General features: G+C 39.9%; 1 protein-coding gene across 8 annotated transcripts in view; it reads left to right on the top strand.

Annotated features, from left to right (window-relative positions):
* The window catches only part of LOC116966866 (putative RNA-binding protein Luc7-like 2), a 64,750-nt gene extending 44,416 nt beyond the window's left edge, over positions 1–20,334 (top strand). For 7 of the 8 annotated variants that reach the window (XM_033013204.1, XM_033013209.1, XM_033013210.1 and 4 more), the window contains 6 exons: positions 975–1,013; positions 4,393–4,569; positions 8,061–8,149; positions 10,474–10,503; positions 15,204–15,410; positions 18,076–20,334. In XM_033013204.1, the coding sequence (XP_032869095.1) occupies positions 975–1,013; positions 4,393–4,569; positions 8,061–8,149; positions 10,474–10,503; positions 15,204–15,410; positions 18,076–18,217 (684 nt within the window). In that variant the 3' untranslated portion in view covers positions 18,218–20,334. The remainder of the gene's footprint in view (positions 1–974; positions 1,014–4,392; positions 4,570–8,060; positions 8,150–10,473; positions 10,504–15,203; positions 15,411–18,075) is intronic. The other variant, XM_033013205.1, reaches the window with a different exon arrangement.
* Positions 20,335–21,111: the final 777 nt, after the last annotated feature.

Genomic DNA, 21,111 nt, shown 5'->3' with positions numbered 1-21,111 from the left:
TTAAGTAGTTTAACAAAGATGACCCGATCTCCTGGGAACATGCTTTTGTCATTTGAAAGTTAATGACTATTTCCTTTAGTGATCAGCATTTGCATATAAAAAGGAATACAAAACCATTGTGCCTCTGTAAAGAATTCCGTAGAAAGTAATGCTGCTTGAGGTTTTGTATAAATGAAGCTTACAGGTTTAACAACATTACATCCTACAAAACCACCTGGGTCATTAAACATGAAGGACTTAGGAGTTTTAGAAACAAAAGGCACCATTAGATGGTTCCAGTATTACAGGAAGGCACAACAATAACTAACTTAGCAGGGTCACTCAGCCAACAAGAAATCCACACAATTGAAGGTCACTTTATAGTGTAGCTACCTCTGACACCTTAACACTGAGGGTTGAGGACTAAGGGATGAGTACCTAGTCTGAAGAAGGGTGTCGGCCCAAAGCATCACCTGTTCCTTCTCTCCAGAGATCCTGTCTGACTTGCTGAGTTACTCCAGCACTCTGTGTCTGTCTTACTGAGGGTTTTTTCTGTGTGCTTAAGCAAAGCAAGAATTTCATTGTCCTATACAGGGACACATGACAATAAACTCACTTGAACTTGAACTCCCTTGTTTACAAGTGGGTGCTGCCTGTACTAACCACCATCCGTTTTGCATGGGTTGGGCACAAAATAATTCAAAGTGAGTGAATACCCACTGAGAGAACCCTATTTGAATTATGTTCCAGAAAAATGCTAAATAAGTTATTTTAATGCCATTTAAGCTTTATGATGTGTGCAAATCGGGGAAGATTGTCAGCCATGTATCTCCCTTGCATGCCCAATGTTGCGAGTAAAAGTGTAATTGAAGGCTACCCTGTTTCTTAAAAAGAAATGATAAATCTTGCATGTTAAATCAGCCCTACCGAGTATTGTGGAGAATAAGGATGTGTTGAGAAATCTAGCTTGTAACATTGTATTTTTGTATCACCAGGGGGACACCATTGCCTCTCCTTCCTCCAGTGCATTTTGGGTAGGATGACCATCACTGTGGCTGACTTGTGCTCTGTAATTGTATATATTCCACACAATGTTGACGTAAAATGACAGATCAAATGCGTTATGTTATAATCATTCTAAGAAAAGGGTACAATTTGTATTTAGTAAAATCTGTTGCCAGATTTTTGCCGCCATTGATCAGATGCTTCTAACAGACGCATGCATACATAGATGTTATGTAAAGAATACCAAAGTCAAGGTCTTGATGTGTGTGTGCGTGTGTCTGGCATGTATGGTGTGCTTAACAAATAATCTAAAAAAAATTCAGTTTAGATTGCAGTTTACAGCTGAATCTGCAAATATTTCATCAAACTGAACTAATGTGACATGTCAACACTTTATCTTGCATTTGATTTGAGATTACTGAGCAGCACCCTGGCGCAGCAGGTAAAGCTGCTGCTTCATAATGCCAGAGACCTGGGTTCAGTCCTGACCTTGGGTGGTGTCTGCGTGGAGTTTGCATTTTGACCGCGTGGATTTCCACCCACATCCCAAGGACGTGCAAGGTTTGTTGGTTAATTGGCCTCTGTAAATTGCCCTAATGTGTAGGTCGTTGGGTTACAAAGAACTAATGTGAACGGGTGATCAGTGGTCGATATGGACTTGGGGCCGAAAGGCCTGTTCCATTTGTGCCTCCAAACTAAACTAAACTCTTGTTGGAAAAGTGCTAATAAAAGAAGTAGGCTTCACCAATTTTACGACATGGTCAGTGCTTAGATGAACAAAGATTTCCTCCCAAGATTTGAATAATGGTAGTGCGATCAGAAATGAAATCTAAGTTTAGGGTTTAAACTGAAACTTTTGCAGTGTAATCTGGCAAGACAATTGAGGGAGTTTGCAGTGTTGTAGATATTTATCAGATGAAATGTTAACGTGAATCTCCAATTATTCCTTCAGATAAGCGTAAAATATATCTAAATCCATATGAAATCTAGAAGCCTCTCCAGGTGTTCTGACATCAGTATTTTAGATCTTTATCATCATGTGACTACTGTATTACATTTGACTGTAATAATAGCGACAATAAATATTCCATTGGATAGAAATAGAGATCTGTTTGGGTATGAATATAAACTCAACCAGATCATAAACAGTCTAAGCATGACTAACCCAAAACATTAAATGTATGGATACCCATCCATGATGCATATAGGCAGGTCCCATAGGCCTTGGATCAGGTTAACAATCTTTGTCGTGTGAATTTTCGCTTTAAAAAAAAAAAAAAAGAAAGGGGAACTAAAGACAGAACATTTGGCTGAGTACAAAATGGATGAGAGACATCCCAAATGATAAAACCATGAAACGTGGAAATGCAACAAAAAAACCATTCTGGAGAGGAATTTTATTAGATGTTTTTTTCTTATCCAGAATTATTTATTTTGCCTGCAGCTGGTAAATAGCTGTTTAACCTGGGTGGTCAGGGCCTTTCTGTATCACTTTATTTAATATTTTCGGGTTGGAACATTGTGAAGTACTTAATGATCAACATAACAGACAAATGCTTGCAAGTGGGAATCCCAAGAGATCCCCATTTATTACTGCTACCTAGCAACAGTGAGGCAGCATTTTTAGTAGGAAATTATCTATTGTAGTTGCATTACATTTGATTGGTTTGTTCCCATGTTTTATCTGAGTTTACCGAGTGTTGTTTTAAATCAGAATACAAGGTAAGCATTTAGAGCACGAAAAGAGATCATGAAACACATGATTTAAGCTGCCTATTGGAAAATAGCAAGATGATGTATAATTGTTTGAATCTAATATTTGGGTCACTCTAAATGAGACATAATAACAATAAAGCAATGCTCTAGCATTTTTTTGCAGCATTTCCCAATAAGAGAAAAATATCACAATGCCCACAAGGATTTTATCATGCATTTATAATTAACGTAGATAAGGTGTCTTCTGTACAGATATAGGCCTCTTAGGACAAATAATTAAAAAAAAAAATTTAGATCATTCAATAGACAATAGGTGCAGGAGTAGACCCTTCGAGCCAGCATCGCCATTCAATGTGATCATGGCTGATCCTCCCCAATCAGTACCCCGTTCCTGCCTTCTCCCCATATCCCCTGACTCCGCTATTTTTAAGAGCCCTATCTAGCTCTCTCTTGAAAACATCCAGAGAACCCGTCTCCACCGCCGAGGCAGAGAATTCCACAGACTCACCACTCTCTGTGAGTTCCACAGACTCACCACTCTCTGCGAGTGGACAGGTATTGGCACAGTACTGTCAAATTTAATAATTTTAATGTCACAATTAATTATGACATAGCAATGCTGACAATACTACAATTACAGTCTGAAGAACGTTCCCGACCCGAAACGTCACCTGTCCATTTTCTGCAAAGATGCTGCCTGACCTGATGAGTTACTCCAGCACTTTGCATAATTTAGTGTAAACCCGCATCTGTCGTTCCTTGTTTCTAAATGCTGACAATATTGTTCCACTCTCAATACTTGTTTGTTTTATTTATTTGAGAGGTTTATATTTATGAGATGTCTTAATCTAAGTTCACAAATGATAGGAGCAGAATTAGGCCATTCGGCGCAACAAGTATACTCCGCCATTTAATCATGGCTATTCAATCTTTCCCTCTCAACCCCAATCTCCTGCCTTCTCCCCATAACCCCTGACACTGTACTAGTCAACAATCTATCTATCGCTGCCGTAAAAATATCCATTGACTACACAGCCGTCTGTGGCAATGAATTCCACAGATTCACCGCCCTCTAACTAAATAAATTTCCCCTCATTTCCTTCCTAAAGGAACGTCCATCCGGGCATGTGGGAAGTAGAAAAGATGCAACAAGATAAACGTTCAACATTCATTTGCCACTGCTGCCTTGAGATTAATTCTGCTTCCATGATATTGTTATTACTTATCACAACAAAAGAGGCCTTGCAGTCCATCAAGTCAATGCCACTTTTCAGATTAAATCTCATTTCCTCAATTATTTTCCCTGCACTCTGTTCCCTCTCGATGCCCATTTACTCCATCCTAATTCTCCCACCTGCATAAGGGATAATTTACAGTAGTCAATTAACCTATCAACCAATATGACTTTGGGATGTATGCAGAAACTTGAAAATCTGGCACGGTGTTGGTGGACTTGCAAAGTCTACCCAGACAGAACAGGTAGTTTAGTGAAATTCTGCATGGTTCCTATCTGTTTTGTTTTTTTTAAGCGATATTTCATGATTGAGATTTAAATGCAGCATAACTTAACGCTCTGCTTTGAAAAGGAGTTTGCATCCGACTAGTCAGTTTGGTAAAGATGATCTCTCTTGCTGACAACAAATCCGCTGAAGTAGAGAATGTTACACGGCTTGTCCTTGTTTCCTTTTGCAGGAGGTTTATCGGAATTCCATGCCAGCCTCCAGTTTCCAGCAGCAGAAACTGCGGGTCTGTGAAGTGTGCTCAGCATACTTGGGTCTTCACGACAATGATCGACGCCTCGCCGACCACTTTGGTGGGAAACTTCACCTCGGATTCATTGAAATTAGAGAGAAGCTGGAAGAGTTACAGGTGAGGACTCTGGCCATTTTCTAAACTCTGGATAAGCGATTGTGTGTGGGGGTGGGCGGCAGGGGGTGGCGTGAACAAAGGGGGGGGGGGGGGGGGAGGGTGCTGACTCGCGCGGCGGCAGGCAGAAGATAGGACTATTCGGTGAACCTTTGTAGCTTTGTCAGCTCCAGAAACGTGGCGACACTTGCAACACTTGGGTACTGCCTTGGTGAGATCTGCTATGATTTTACCAGGCGGCATGCTAAATAACAGCGAGTACAGAGAAGGTTCACCAGACTGATTCCTGGGATGTTAGGACTTTCATATGAAGAAAGACTGGATAGACTCGGCTTGTACTCGCTAGAATTTAGAAGATTGAGGGGGGGATCTTATAGAAACTTACAAAATTCTTAGGGGGTTGGACAGGCTAGATGCAGGAAGATTGTTCCCGATGTTGGGGAAGTCCAGGACAAGGGGTCACAGTTTAAGGATAATGGGGAAATCCTTTAGGACTGAGATGAGAAAAACATTTTTCACACAGAGTGGTGAGTCTCTGGAACTCTCTGCCACAGAAGGTAGTTGAGGCCAGTTCATTGGCTATATTTAAGAGGGAGTTAGATGTGGCCCTTGTAGCTAAAGGGATAAGGGGGTATGGAGAGAAGGCAGGTACAGGATACTGAGTTGGATGATCAGCCATGATCATATTGAATGGCGGTGCAGGCTCGAAGGGCCGAATGGCCTACTCCTGCACCTATTTTCTATATTTCTATAAAGCATTTCATGGTACCGATGCACATGTGACAATTGAATCATCGCTTTAAAGGAAGCTAGTGCCCACTGATCTTTCAAAGGTTCATCCTGTTGATAGCTGTAGGATTAGTGGAGTTTTGCTCTGATAATCCAACACCCTGCCGATTATGTGCTTTACTGACAGATTTTCTGGACTGTTGGATTTTTCGCCTGTTGATAATTATTTTTTTAAAGTTGCACAGCTGTATCATAAATGTTCCAGTGAACCAGGGTAAGTTCAAAGGGGATGCAGAACAGGGACATAACAAGTTTAAAAGAATTATGAGAACAGGGCTCCCGTGAATAAAAAGGGCGGTTAAGAAAGATTTCAATGAGGTTAAAAGAAGTGCCCAGGTGTGTTTAAAGTTTGCAATAGCTGGTGAGCCAAATGCTAAACGTTCAGGATCTCCAAGCAATCTGATAGCAGATTGATGGAGTTTTAATGTAGTTCAAACGGGGATATTTGAGCCAGATCCTTGCTCTGTAATTAGTCCAATATAATAGGATTAGAAATGTCATTGCAGGTTCCAAGATATTTTCAATTCAATGTGAACACTAATATTGAATGAGTAATTATAGTACAGTGAGCTGGGAACATACTATAACTCTGGTACTGCCAATACCAGATAATATGAGTCCAATTAAAACATTGGCAGAACAGGGGAAGAAAAAAAACTAGAAGGAAAAAGGAACATTCACTTCAATTTTAGAAATTCAAAATAAAAATGATGAATACACAAAATAGAATTATAGTAAGATAGCCAATTAGAAATGCAAAATATATTTTTTTGTTCCTGTACTCATTTTAACCTCAGTGGAATCTCTTTCTTCAGAACCCTTTAAACTCACCAAGGCCCTGTTCTCATGATCCTTTTAAACTATAAAGATGAAAAAAAACTATGATAAAGGTATAAAATCATCTATGCTTTCATTGGTAATGCCACATTTGGAATCGAAAAGGAGGTATTGAATAGACATGAATAAATGACATTGAAATATGCATGGACCTTGGTGAAACAACTGCATTCTAAACTTCCTATCAGATAGGAGAAATTTGACCTCACAAGCCATTGGTCTCTTCAGATATTTCTCTCATTCCTCAACAGTCTACTTTCTCACATGTCCACCCTATCCCATCTCCAAACATTTCTGCTGTCCACCTACACAAGAATAACTTGCAATCTCAGGTTTACCTACCAGAACCTCTGGGTTGAGGCAGGAAATTGGAGCACTGGGGATAACCCATACCGTTACAGGAAGATCATGCAGGGTCCACAGGTCAGCACACAAGGTCCTAATCCAACCCGTGTAGTTAGACTGTGCAGCAGCACTACCTGCAGCACCATCAAGCCTCCCTTGTCTAAATGGAGATAAACCATGTGTAATATCACTAGAATTTCTAATGGCTGACTAATTGGTGTGCATTCAAGAAACACTGCATTTCTAAAAGACCCTGGATATTAGTCATGCAGCGTGGAAACAGGCCCTTCTGCCCAACTTGCCCACACCGGCCAAAATGTCCCAGCTACACTAGCTCCACCTGCTCGCATTTGGCCCAATCCCGCCAAACCTGTCCTATCCGTGTACCTGTCCAACTAGTTTCTTAAACTGGGATAGTCCCTGCCTCAACGACCTCCTCTGGCAGCTCATTCCATACACCCACTACCCTTTGTGTGGAAAAAGTTACCCCTCAGATTCCTATTAAATGGTGAAAATAAATTTACAAAGGCCTGTGTGTTGACGTTTTCCATTGTATTAAAGGAAGTGCATAAGCATGTTAATTGAAGATTAATAAATAGGCAGACAGCAGTTAATAGTCTGTATTATGAATTGAAGAGATTTTTTACTTAAAAAAATCTCCTTGGACATTTATATATAATTTATCTGAAGTTGACCATTGATGAGCAGTATCAAAATTTGCAATGATCACGAAAATAAAAAGCTTCCTATGTGAAGAGCCTTCAGTGACCATAACAGATCAAATGTAATTGGATTAAGAAGGGTTTCGGCCCGAAACGTTGCCTATTTCCTTCGCTCCATAGATGCTGCTGCACCCGCTGAGTTTCTCCAGCACTTTTGTCTACCTTTGATTTTCCAGCATCTGCAGTTCCTTCTTGAACATTTATCATTTACATTTTGTGCAGAGAAATCTAAGGAATTCCATTATGGAAAAATGAACATAAGACAGTTGGGGTAAAATATGTCCTTGGCCCGCATGCGCTACAGCAATGAACTCGGATTAGGAGGTTCGGTACCATTGACCACTTCACCAGAACCAAAAACATGTTGAATAATTGTCCAAGAAGTTTGCCTATTTTGCAGATTACCTTTTTATACTTTTAAGTGAAGTGCTTGAATAGACAATAGGTGCAGGAGTAGACCATTTGGCCCTTCGAGCCATTCAATGTGATCATGGCTGATCATCCCCAATCAGTACCCTGTTCCTGCCTTCTCCCCATATCCCCTGACTCCGCTATTTTTAAGAGCCCTATCTAGTTCTCTCTTGAAAGCATCCGGAGAACCTGCCTCCACCACGCTCTGAGGCAGAGAATTCCACAGACTCGCCAATCTCTGAATCTTCCGAACATTTGATTTATTCAGGAAAGGTGTATTCATATTATTGATGCCTGACATTTTGCCATATTCTCCAGTGATCTTGATTTAATCCACCCATTTATTAAGTAATTGAGTTGTTGAAATCCTGTCCTTTTTTTTATGTGCAGAAACTTGTCGCTGAGAAACAGGAAAAAAGGACACAGGAGCGTCTGAAAAGAAGAGAGGAGAGGGAAAAAGAGGAACGGATGAAAAGAAAGTTAGTGGCTTGTTTTATTTATTACTTGCAGTGGTAACAACACCAGTGTTGACTATTTCTGTGCAAATAAATTTTCTTCAATGAATGTTGGTGTCCCTTTGGGGATACTTCAACCTGTACAATCCTTTTGTTGCCTCTTTCACCCTGATTTGATTGTTTCCTTCCTTTCCATTCTGATCCCAGTGTTTGTATGCCATTATTTTCTTCCTCCGCCAAATTGTACTCTTTCAAGGTTGAATAATTTTCTGGTAAAATAGATCCTGATCCTTGAGATTCTTACTGATCTTTATGTTTGCCACCCAACCTAAGTCTTACCTTGCAACATTACTCGATTCTCTTTTACTGACTGTCTCCATTCTTTCAGCTGTCAAAACAAGTCATATTTACAAATTGATTTTCTTTCAAGAGGCAGCTAATAAATTGCATATGGAGGAGAGTCTCTGGGTGTTATCTATGAGAACTCATAGAAGGCATTTGATTAGATTTCACAATGGAGAGTCAGATCATTTAAAATTTGCAGATAGAAATAATCTTGTTACAGTTGTGTATTGACAGTTGAAGGTGGGATATAAAAACGATGTGGGTCATTGATTAGGAGATAAGTAACAGAATAGAAATGGTCAATGTATTCTCCTTGTGGCAAGCTGCTTCAAAGGTCTCCCTTTGTCTAGGTTTTCAGATGACGCAATCAGGAGGCAAGCTATGTTGCATACATTGAAGAGAAAAAGTTATATAATGGACATAAATGATCGTGTGTCGATTTAACTGGGGGAAGTGTGAGCTCACTCAATTTAGATCCAAGGAGAGATGCTGGAAATTTTTGAATGAATGACAACGCATTAGGAATTGTGATGAGGCAAAGAGATTTTGACATCCATATGTATAATAAATCTGTACATCAGCTTTTGCTAATTTAGGCAGAATTTTCAGGTGTAGCCTGCGCAAGCCACAGACAACCAAAGTACCAATTTTTATTGTATTCAAATCCCACACCGGCAGTAAAGGCCTTTTTGATTTTTTAGTTTCTAAATAATGTGTATAGAATATTGAACTACTGATTCAAGGTAGAAAATTATAATGTGAAACAAACTTTACCCGGCAGTATCTCATAGGCTATGTTGCGATGTATGACAAGATAATTCCCTTTTAACGTTAACTTAATGTTATACGTTATTGAATTAAATATTTGACAGGACATCAGGGTGAAGTCAAAGTTGCTTGAAATCCTGTACATTCTCCTGAGAATACTGATGGGTTCCCTGATTTAACATTAGATCTGACAAATAAATTTTGCCCTGGCAGTTGTTTTCGACTAGCTCCCAGGCAATACTTTCTGTCATCACTGAAACACCTGAGTACAAGTGCTAATGCATTTTTTTAATAACAACAGCTAGTGTTGTGTAGACCATTATGGTAATGCTGTATGCTTTATACCCTTCTCATGAAAGAAAATCTTGAAATTGTTCCATTTAAAAATCTATCTCTACCATTTTGCCTTTAAGATCACAATAGCTATTTTTATCATTGCTGCTCAACTGCCAATTATTTTTTTTGCGATATAACAATTTGATGGATTCTGTGTAAAATGGTAGCAAATATATTAAAGGTAGACAGAAAATGCTGGAGTAACTGGACAGGCAGTATCTCTGGAGAGAAGGAATGGGTGAAATTACGTAGATATGTTTTATCTACTGTACACTGCCAGGAAGCGAGTGGGTAAAATCATCTCTGACCCCTCTCTCCCTGGCCACAAACTCTTTAAATCACTTCCCTCTGGAAGGCGACTTCGGACTGTCAAAGCTGGCGCAGCCAGACATAAAAACAGCTTTTTTCCCCATGAGCTGTAGCTCTACTCGATAACCAAAAATCTGTAGCCTCCTTTTGCTCTGGTATTTTATTTGATTCACATGTTTAATCAATAATGTTTTATTATTAATGTTTTGTGTGTCATTCCTAATTGTCACTGTATGTTATGTTGTCACTTGCGGGCAGAGCACCAAGGCAAATTCCATGTATGTGAATACTTGGCCAATAAACTTATTCATTCATTCATTTTGAGACCCGAAACATTACCCATTCCTTCTCTCCAGAGATGCTTCCTGTCCTGCTGAGTTACTCCAGCATTTTCTGTCTACCTTCGATTTATACCAGCATCTGCAGTTCTTTCCAAAGCAAATTTATTAAGCTTTGGGTCAGAGCATAATTCTCATCTAGAATTCTCACCAAGGGGATATCGAACAGTTTTACTGTATAACGTTAGAATCATTGATGTAGCCAATGGTCTTTTTACCTTCAATAATAATAATCTTACCCTGATATTGCAGGACCCGGTCTCGCAGCAGGGAACAGAAGAGGTATGTTTTCTTTTTAAATTCCGGGATAAATTAATTATTTGAAGCTAGGATATGAAGATGGGGGGGAAAATGAGATTTAAGTAGTAGCACTGGGATTTTGCAAAGCCATGTAGTGACAATGAAGTACAAAAATGCACAAATATTATCTTTATTCCTACACACACTAGCAATAAAGACACAATCTACCCTGGTTTAACATCTATCTTCAGCATGCAACTGAAGGCCAAACAGTTAAACCTATTGTAAAGATGTCTCATCTCAAGTAGATTTATTTACTGTTCAGGGTTTGGTTCTTAACAGCTAGGTTCAATCATTAAAGGCCTGTCATTAAAATGTGCTTGAAATTATTCTTGGTGCGAAATTCTCATCCGGTTGTAAACATATGCATGTACTCAGTTGGGCCTACAATAACCCCAGCACGTGGACGTTTAAGACAAATTGAGGTGTTTACAGACTGCTTCTGCCAAAGTGGACAGTCTGTCTTTGTTTCCCTTTTGAGGTACCCACCTTCACAGTAGCCAATATCTAAATAGATTGGTGTTCAAGAAGGAACTGCAGATGCTGGAAGATCGAAGGTACACAAAAATGCTGGAGAAACTCAGCGGGTGCAGCAGCATCTATGGAGCGAAGGAAATAGGCGACGTTTCGGGCCAAAACCCTTCTTCAGACTGATGGGGGGTGGGGGGGAGAAGCAAGGAAAAAGGGAGGAGGAGGAGCCCGAGGGCGGGGGGATGGGAGGAGACAGCTCGAGGGTTAAGGAAGGGGAGGAGACAATGAATCTAAATAGATTGGTTCATTGTAAACCAAGACCAGTTATGTTTGATATTATAGTCAATGTTAAATCTCAGTTCTAATGTTACAATTTTTTCTTATTTAAAAGGGAGCTAGTTCAGGTATGTAATACCCACAACCAGACCATTTCTAACCTGAAGGCTTAGACTCGTTGTAACAGATGAAAAGTATTCGGAAGAAACATCAAAAATAGTGTCTCCATCAATAAATTGTTCGCAAACATTCTGTTCAAAGGAACACAAAGTTGGAGCATGCGCCTTATAGACCAGGCCCCTCAAATCTGCCCTGCTGCTTACTGTAATGGCAGATATGCCTCTGGCCTCAACTTTTCTGTGACAGTTCCACATAGCCCAATCTTTCAAAAACATTTCTACTTGACATATTTAAAAACCTCTCGTGATCAGGCACCCATAACCATGGGTAGAGAATTCCAGACATTTGCACTCCTTTCAAAAATAAATTCATACGCACTTCAGATTTAAATAACCACTTCCTTATCATGCAACGGTACACAGTACTCCAAGTGTAGCCTCACAGCAACTTTTACAGTTATGATAATAATTCTCTATTTTTAAACTCAAGTTCCCAATAAAGGCAATATGCCATTTGCTTTTCTGATTACTTGATAGCTTTTTGTATTTCATGGCTAGAACACCAAGATTCTCTCTACTTCACTCATTTTCAATATCTCTATTTAGTAAGTAAGTAAGTAAATTTTATTTATATAGCACGTTTAAATTAACTCGCGTTGAAACCAAAGTGCTTTACATAAAATAAATATTTACATATTATACTGCCTTTTGATTACCCCTACTGAAGTGCATGACCTCAAACTTTTCTACATTAAACTCCAATGGCCAAGTTCTGCTCGCAGAATCCAAATATCCTCATCCTTACATGACTACCCATATATTTTCGTATCTGCAGTAAGTTTAAATATCTTGCACTGATAATTGAGGGCCAAAAGCTATAGCCTGAAATCTAGTACATCCAGGTTCAGGAAGAGCTACTTCCCCACAGCCATCAGGCTATTAAACGCCATCAAACAAACTCTGAACTATTACAGCCTATTGCACTTTATCTGTTTATTTATGTGTATATATATGGTCTATGCTATCTAGACATACTGAACTGTTCTGTATTTATGCCTACAATATTCTGTTGTGCTGCAGCAAGCAAGAATTTCATTGTCCTATCTGGGACACGTGACAATAAACTCTCTTGACTTGACCCTATAACATTCCACTAATTGCATCCTCCAGTCTGATTTATTCTGATTCTCTGTCTTCTATGCAAAAACCAATAAATCTGCAGTTACACATTTCCATCAAAATTGTGAGCTGTAATGCACCAACCTTTATGATCCACTGTATCAAATTATTTTTGAAAATTGATCTACAGGATTCCTCTTATCTTCTCTGCATGTTACATCCTTGAACTAAAGGAAATTTGCCAAATATGATAGTCCTTTCATGAAACATTGGTGTGATTGCATTGCGCTTCGCAAAATGACTAGTTATTTCTTCCTCGGCATTTTACCAACAATGGTTATTAAGAAAACTAGCCCATAGTTTCTTGCTTCCTTCTTTGTCTGATTCTTCTGAAACAGAATAATATTTGCAGTTTTACCATACATTGGTACACTCCTGAAGCTAGATGATCTTTGAATAACTTCAACCAAGTGTTTTACTATTGTTGCAGCCACTTTTCCACTAAAGTTCTTGGAACTAGTTCATGGGGTCTTGGTGACTTGTCTGCCTTTGGTTCTATTAGCTTGACTCTCATGATAGGGATTGTGACTTTTGTCCATCCTATTTCATACAAGCTCAGTTATTATCTTTGGCCCCTTCCTCCTTAAAGACAGATATAAAGTATTGGTTTAAATTATCTGCCATGTCCTTGCTCCCCATTATTAATTCCTCAGTCTCTCAGTCCAGGGATACAACACTTAGTTTGGCTACGATCTTCATTTTTAAATATCTGTAGAAATTGTTGATGCTTGTTTTGGGAATTGGAGACGCAGGGAACTGCAGATGCTGGTTAACAAGAAGTTAGGCAGGAGGACATGGATAGATGACATTTTGGGACTCTTGTTCAGACTGAAACGTATATGTGGTCCAGATATGTTGCCTGACCTACTGATTTACACCAGCACTTTGTGTTCTTTTTTTGTTTTGGGTATTACTTGCTGGTTTTATTTAATAATCATTTTTTTCCTTCCATCATAGTTTTTGAGTGTCTTACTGCTGGTTCCTAAAAAATCTCTGTCTTCTAGTTTATCACAAGCTTTTGCCACTTTCTGTGCTCTAGTTTTTGACTAGGATATTTTCCTTGACTTCCATTGTTAACCACAATGGTTCGTTTTTCTTGCTGTATCACTCTTTCTGATTAGGATCATTTCTACTGGGGGGATTATGCTGCTTATATATCTGTCACTGCTCATCCACTAACCTTCCTTTTAATCTGTTTACCCAGTACATGTTCCTTATACCTTTACAATTGCCTTTATTTAAGTTGAGGATACTGGTTTTGGACCCATGGGTGTTTTCCTTCAAACTGTATCTGGAATTCCCAGAACTGGTCTTATCATATTTTGATGTTCTATGTTAGAGGTGAGAGTAGTCCGTTTACATCTATGTCGACAATAAGGAGTCTCAACAACAGTTGAGGTCAACGGGAAGTGTTTCTCAGATGCATGTTTATGATTAGCTTTGTTTTAAATTCCATATTTATTTAGTTACTTGAATTTGAGACCCACAATTGAGAGCTAGCTTTTATTTCAAGAATGCTAGAATACAAAAACAGAGATGTAATGCTAAAGCTCTATGCGGTGCTGGTCCGGCCACATTTGGAGAATTGCGAGCAATTTTGGGCACCGTATCTAAAGAAGGATGTGCTGGCCCTGGATAGGGTCCATAGGAGGTTTACAAGAATGATCCCAGGAATTAGTGGATTAACTTACGATGAGCATTTGACGACACTAGGCCTGTACTCTCTGTAGTTTAGAAGAATGAGGGGGGACCTCATTGAAACGTACCGAATAGTGAAAGGCTTGGATAGAGTGGATGTGGAGAGGATGTTTCCATTAGGGCAAGAAGTCATAGCCTCAGAATTAAAGGACTTTCCTTTTGGAAGGAGATGCGAAGGAATTTCTTTAGTCAGAGGGCGGTGAATCTTTAGTCAGAGGGCGGAATTCTTTGCCTGTGAAGGCCAAGTCAATGGTTATTTTTAAGGCAGAGATATATAGATTCTTGATTAGTACGGGTGTCAGGGGTTATGTGGAGAAGACAGGAGAATTGCGTTAAGGGGGAGAGATAGATCAGCCACGATTGAATGACCTAATTCTGCTCCTATTACATATGACTAAGTGTAGATCTCAATTTGAATGTCCCAGTTGTCACTGCTGGGATCAAAGTTCATGCTCCTAGATCAGTAGTGTGAACCTCCTGCCTGCCAGCTAGTAACTTAATCACCTCCCTTACTTGTGCTAATTGATCCTCTTTCTCAGCACAGACTTTGCTCGCTCAATTCATTATTTTTATCCATTGCTGGTCCTTTTTACCTAATCTTTGTTATGCATTGCTCCTGCATGCTCCTTGGTTTGCCACCTTGCGACTGTTTAGTTCACTGTAAAAGCAAACATTGTAAAGAGTATAATGCACTAACTTTTCCCTAGAATGCTATTCCATTGTAAATGATAATACTTTGCTTGTAAACTAGTGTTTTCCTTTGTTTAATGGGTATATTTCACATAATGTATTTGTAGATATTGGCCCAATACTTACTGAATAATAGACTAATAGCAACTACGTTTCATTCGGAAACAGTGTGAGGATGTTGTACCAGAATGGGTGGGAGAGGAATGGGTTAAAAGATGAATAAAGCAGGAAAAATATCCTTTGTTCCAGATCAAGATCACGGGAGCATCGCCGACATCGATCCAGGTCTGCTTCCCATGATCGACGCAAGCGTTCCCGCTCCAGATCAAGGGATCGACGTCGCCGACGCAGGTCTCGTTCCAGAAGTAGAAGCAGAAGTCATAGTCACCACCGCAGCAGGCATAGCTCCAAGGATAAGGAGAGGGATCGGAGCAGAGAAAAAAGTACTAAAAGGAAGTAAGTTTCTTGTGTTTCCGGATTGCACTGTCAATATGACTGACATGGAACAGCATAACAGTCTTGTTCTTACCTACTTACTTTTTACAACATGGAAGTAGTCCATTGAGGCATTGCTGGATCCCAACCCTCTCTGTATTTCTCCAACCTATTCTCTCACACATGGTCATCAACTACTCTTAATTCTTTTATCACTTACTCGCACAACATAGGTCAATGTAGTGAACTATATAACAGTAGACAATTAACCTACTGGCTAGATTGGGAACGTGTAAAGAAACATGAACACTTGAGCATGGGGAAACCGTGCAAACTTCACACGATTATCCCCCAAGATCAAGACTAAATTCATATATTTTGAGCTGTGAAGCAGCAGCACTATTCCCTCTGTGAATTCTGTACATGTGGTGGGTTGGCACAGCGGTAGAGTTGCTGCCTTACAGCGCCAGAGACCCGAGTTCGATACTGACTGCGGGCGCTGTCTGTATGGAGTTTGTACGTTCTCCCCGCAACCTGCGCGGGTTTTCTCCATGTGCTCCAGGTTCAAAAGATGGTCACTCCAAAGATGTACAGGTTTGTAGGCAAATTGGCTAGGTAAAAATTGTAAATTGTCCCTAGTGTGTGTAGGATAGTATTAGTGTGGGGATTGTTGGTCGTTGCTGACCCGGTGGACCGAAGGGCCTGTTTCCACCATGTATCTCTGAAACTAAAAAAACTGAAGTAGCGGTTGAGAAAGCTTGACAGTTCTACAATATGAAGTCTCACTTAAAAGGCCTCTAATTTGGCCAGCCTTTTTTCACTCTTTGTATTTGTAGCTACCGATTACTTGTTTTGTAACTGTTCTGACTGAAGATAATGCAAGTAACAATATATGACTCAGAAATAGTTTATCTAAAATTATTACATTTCCCCATTAATTCACTGATTTGTGTTTCTTGGCGTTCCTCTTTCATTCCTCCTGTTCCTTAAATTCTTAAATTGATCACTGTCCTGTTTAATTTTCTGACAGACACCGTTTAGAGGTGTACCACTGCGGTGGTCAATCTGATAGTTAATTCCTTGGCCATTTGAATTGTCTCTTTCCCTTCCTTTACTTCTTTAAGAATAAGGAGTAAGCCATTTCGAACGGAGACGAGGAAACACTTTTTCTCACTGAGAGTGGTGAGTCTGTGGAATTCTCTGCCTCGGCGGTGGAGGCAGGTTCTCTGGATGCTTTCAAGAGAGAGCTAGATAGGGCACTTAAAAATAGCGGTCAGGGGATATGGGGAGAAGGCAGGAACGGGGTACTGATTGGGGATGATCAGCCATGATCACATTGAATGGCAGTGCTGGCTCGAAGGGCCAAATGGCCTACTCCTGCACCTATTGTCTATTGTCCTGTTTGCCAGGCTAGAGAAAGGATGTGACAGCACTGGATATGGTGCAGAGGAGATTCACCAAGTTGTTGCCTGGGATGGAACATTTCAGCTTTGAGGAGAAACTGGTTAAGATCTTCCCTTGTTAGAGAGAAGGCCGAGGTTGGAATCTGGAACGCGCTGCCTGAATGGAGTCAGATCCTGTCAAAACATATAAGTGTCCATATGAGCACATGCATTGCCAAGGCACAGAAGGCTATCGGCCAAGTGCTGGTAAATGGCATTGGTATAGATGGGTGCTTTATGGTCGGCATGGTCAGAGTGGGCCAAAGGACTGTTTCTAGACCGGTTTGCTGAACACCTCAGTTTCCTGCCGTTCCATCCCACCCATTCCCACACCAACCTATCTGTCCTCAGCCTTCTCCACTGCCACGGTGAGACCAAACACAGAACCAGCACATATTCCGCCTGGATAATCTGCATTATAATGGTATGAATGAATGTTCCAATTTCAGGGAACCTGCTGCCACATGCTCCTCCTCTCTATCTCCTTCAGATTCACCCAGGTTCTGTCAACCCTCCACCTTTTCCCCCGAACATCATACCCACCAAGCCTCCATTCCTACCTTTGTTCCCCTCCCCCAACTGTTTCTTTCCCCCATCCCATCATCCTTCCTTTATCTGATTCCACCTTTCATCCTAGTTATATCAGATTCCAGTGTCAGCAGGTTCTTGTGCCTCCATTTATCACCTTCCAACCGCAGGCTCCCAACTCACCCTCCCCTTCCCCAACCTGCTCCACTTTCCCCATCATAAACCTCCTCACATAATGCCTGCCAGCCTCTGCCTCACCCCTCCCTCATGTTTCTTTACACTGCTTATCTCCATTCTACACTCTCCCTACTGACCATCCCTCTGCTTCCACTTACTACCGGCACTGTTGTTTTCCTGCCATCGCTGTCGTCTTGAATCCACATTTACCAATGCATTTAGGAAATTCACATTCTCTCAACTTTTCAGCCAGTTTTACAAATGTAATTTCATCTCTTCAGTTTACTTTGCAACACTTTGTTATTAAAGGCTCGAAGCTGTTATTTTAAGATGAGAAGATTATTTTATTTCCATGTTTGTTGGTGAAGTGCAATCAAGCCTATTTAGTGGAAAAAAACAACTGATGAATTCATTTTCCCAACCCAATGCATTTGCAACATTATTTTGTGGAATAAAGTCTCTTGATTTGTAATAGACATGACCTTGTGGAATTATTTGCATAAAAAGCCACAGCTAAAATTATCCGTTTTCTTTTCTAGGTCTAAAGACCGAGACAGATCCAGAGATCGGGACAGAGATAAATCGAGGGAGAAAGATCGCAAGGAGAAAAAGCGTTCCTATGAGAGTGCTAATGGCAAATCGGAACACAGCTCCGAGGAGCGTGAAGCAGGAGAAATCTAAAGGACAAAACATTTTTGGAATCAGGGCAGTGGATGTCTTATTGTTTAACTTGACTAGCGGAGCTCTTGTTTTGGTTTTGGACTTAGAGAAAAAAATTCCAGCGGCTAGGTGACTGATAACTTAAAAGAATAGATAGTTGAAGATGTTGAAGACAGACATTTTGTCAGTTTAACCAGCTGGTTTTGAAGGCAGCAGCTGGAGATGCCTAGAGTGTACAACGTGCATGCACTCGTGCTGTTATGCCACTAACATTAGGGTTCCTCCTTTCATTTGCACTAAGGTGCTATTTCATTTTGAATATTGAGTTATTTGTTAGTTTCCTTTTTTTTTTTTTAAATGTGGAATCTGAAATCCACAGTAAATGTTAGTTGAACCAGAATATGAGTGGTTCTTGAGGGGCAGTAAGTGTTTAGTTGTTTAAGCAGCTTCATTTGAGATTATTGTCAGATGCATTGGCTTGCAGTCTCTGAATCTTCTGCGCCCTCCCCTCCCCAACCACTTCTCCCCTGGCCTGAAATATGCGTGCTGTAAAATTATCATCATAAAATTGTAACAATCATCATTTCACAGACAATATTTTTGGACGGGTATCTGTTTGCTGGTGATTGCGAATCTGTAGTAACATGAAGGACTTTTTTTCTCACTAATTACTTTTCGTGTATCTAAATGAACCACTTCTGCCACACCATTTCCCTTGAGGTTAACATTATCGATGTTTAACATTACTTTGATAGAATATTGATTTTTTTAATGTTTTTTTCCCCCAACCGTGAAATGATCTTGATTTTTGTTTTCCACAGATACCCCAATGACTTGACTAGTGTTTTGTTTTTAATTAACTTGGAAAGTGGAACCATTTACTGCCCATTTCTTACAAAAACTACCAATTAAGACGAGAAATGTAACTGCTACAAATAAAGCGCATTTCTTCATTCCGTTGCTACCAGTCCTACCTCCACACCAAGTCCATTTTAAGAAAACAACCTTATTTTAGGAGAGTGCTCCCCTTTAAGTGCTCTATAAGGTCTAGAAATGCACAGAGATAATATTTTGTTTTTGGGAGGGGGCAGAAAAAGATCCCAAATTTCCGAGATTTTGTAATCTGTCCTTATGTGTACTTTTTAATATAATTAAGAAGTGTTGGTTTTATTCTTGCAATTGCAGTAGAAGTTCCGGAAGGAATGGTCCAATATTGGAGTTGATGAGTTTTGTGATTTCAATCGCTTTTCAGGATTCTGCATGCTAAATACATGCTGAAAATACAATTTCCCAAAAAAGACCTTTCTAGCTTTGTGTGCACGTGGTCCTCATTAACCTTAGCATGTCTTCAGATTACTTCTGGAACACAGTCAACATAACTGTTTTTTTTTGGATTGATACTTGTGAACTTTTTTGAGTGAAATCATGCCCATAAAATAGTTTTTAGAGTTTATTATTCAAAAAAAAAGATTGATTGTTTGCTCAAAACAACAGGACTTTCCAACCATTAAAATAATAAGGAGTATTTAGTTGGATTTAAGGGAACCCTTTCTTTTCCACATGCTTGTGGCATAAATGGCACACTCCACGCAGCTGCAGCCATTGTATACAGTGTGCTCTGGGGTGTCACAGTCCTAAAATATACCAATGTATTCCATGAAGGCTATATTGCTTGTTTTGTTCGTCAGTTGTGGTTATCCCACAATTGCTGTTCCTTTTTTAAAAAGAGGCGGTCTGGTTTAACTTAAACCAACTTCTGTGCTATAAGAATAACCAGTGTGATGTTCTTTACTATTATATTTCTGCACTGGAAACTTAAGTTACAAGATGTCACACTGCTGCCCCTGCCACCCACCCCCACCATTCATTTAGTTTGTGTCTCATTTGGTCAGTCAGTTTCCCGAGTTTACAATTTGTTTTGACACCCAAACAACAAGGTTTTATTTTATCCTCCTGTATTTTCTTTCCCCCCCCCCATGACATGTCTATACTTGTATTGTTAATTGAAAAACAATTGAAATAATTTTTTCCAAAACCATTTAAGATTTACAAACAGTTTAAGTTTTCCTGTATTGTATAAAGATGTGATGAATACTTGTTTGCTACTTTGCAAATAAAACAAACCGATATTATGTCTTCCTCTGCTTGCCTGGCCAGTCTGTGGGAACACTTGGCTGTTTGTGCAACGCTCCCAATCCATGCAAACGGAACTGCAGTTGCATGGAACTCTTCCAGCATCCAACTCTTTTTAGCTAAGTTCAGTGATACAGAGTGGAAACAGGCCCTTTGGCCCACAGAGTCCGCATCGACCAGCGATCCCCACACATTAACGCTATCCCACACATACGTGGGACAATTTACACTTATACCAAGCCAAGTAACCTACAAGCCTGTACGTCTTTGGGGTGTGCGAGGAAACAGAAGATCTCAGAAAAAACCCACACGGTCACGGGGAGAATGTACAAACTCCGTACAGACAGCATTCTTTTGCAAAGGAAGATAAAAATGCTGGAGAAACTCAGTGGGTGAGGCAGCATCTATGGAGCGAAGGAATAGGCAAGATATACATGATTTATTGCAGTCGGGAAGTGACTCCACATTGCAGCAGTAATGTTTTGTGTGAAAGTGATGTTGAAATGATTAATTTTTCTTATGGTGGTCAAAGTAGACTGCATTTAAATTAAAATGATGAGGAATGTGGAGTCTTAACAATGCTTCTTTGTAGTCGATTAGTATTGTCTGTGTGAAAGTCCAAGTAAGTGTTCAGAAAATGAAAGAATCATACAGAGTTTTATTATAATCTGAGGTACAATCTGAACCTGGGAAGCAGAACATTCCTGCTTCAATCTTGCCTATGGGCGGTTAAAATTGCAAACCACACACTTTTGGTTGAACTTGCCTATGGTATCGTTGAC

Source organism: Amblyraja radiata, chromosome 38 (genome assembly GCF_010909765.2).
Source record: "Amblyraja radiata isolate CabotCenter1 chromosome 38, sAmbRad1.1.pri, whole genome shotgun sequence".
NCBI lineage: Eukaryota > Metazoa > Chordata > Chondrichthyes > Rajiformes > Rajidae > Amblyraja > Amblyraja radiata.
Note: the sequence above shows the minus strand (reverse complement) of the source record. Positions and strands in the feature narration are given on the sequence as shown.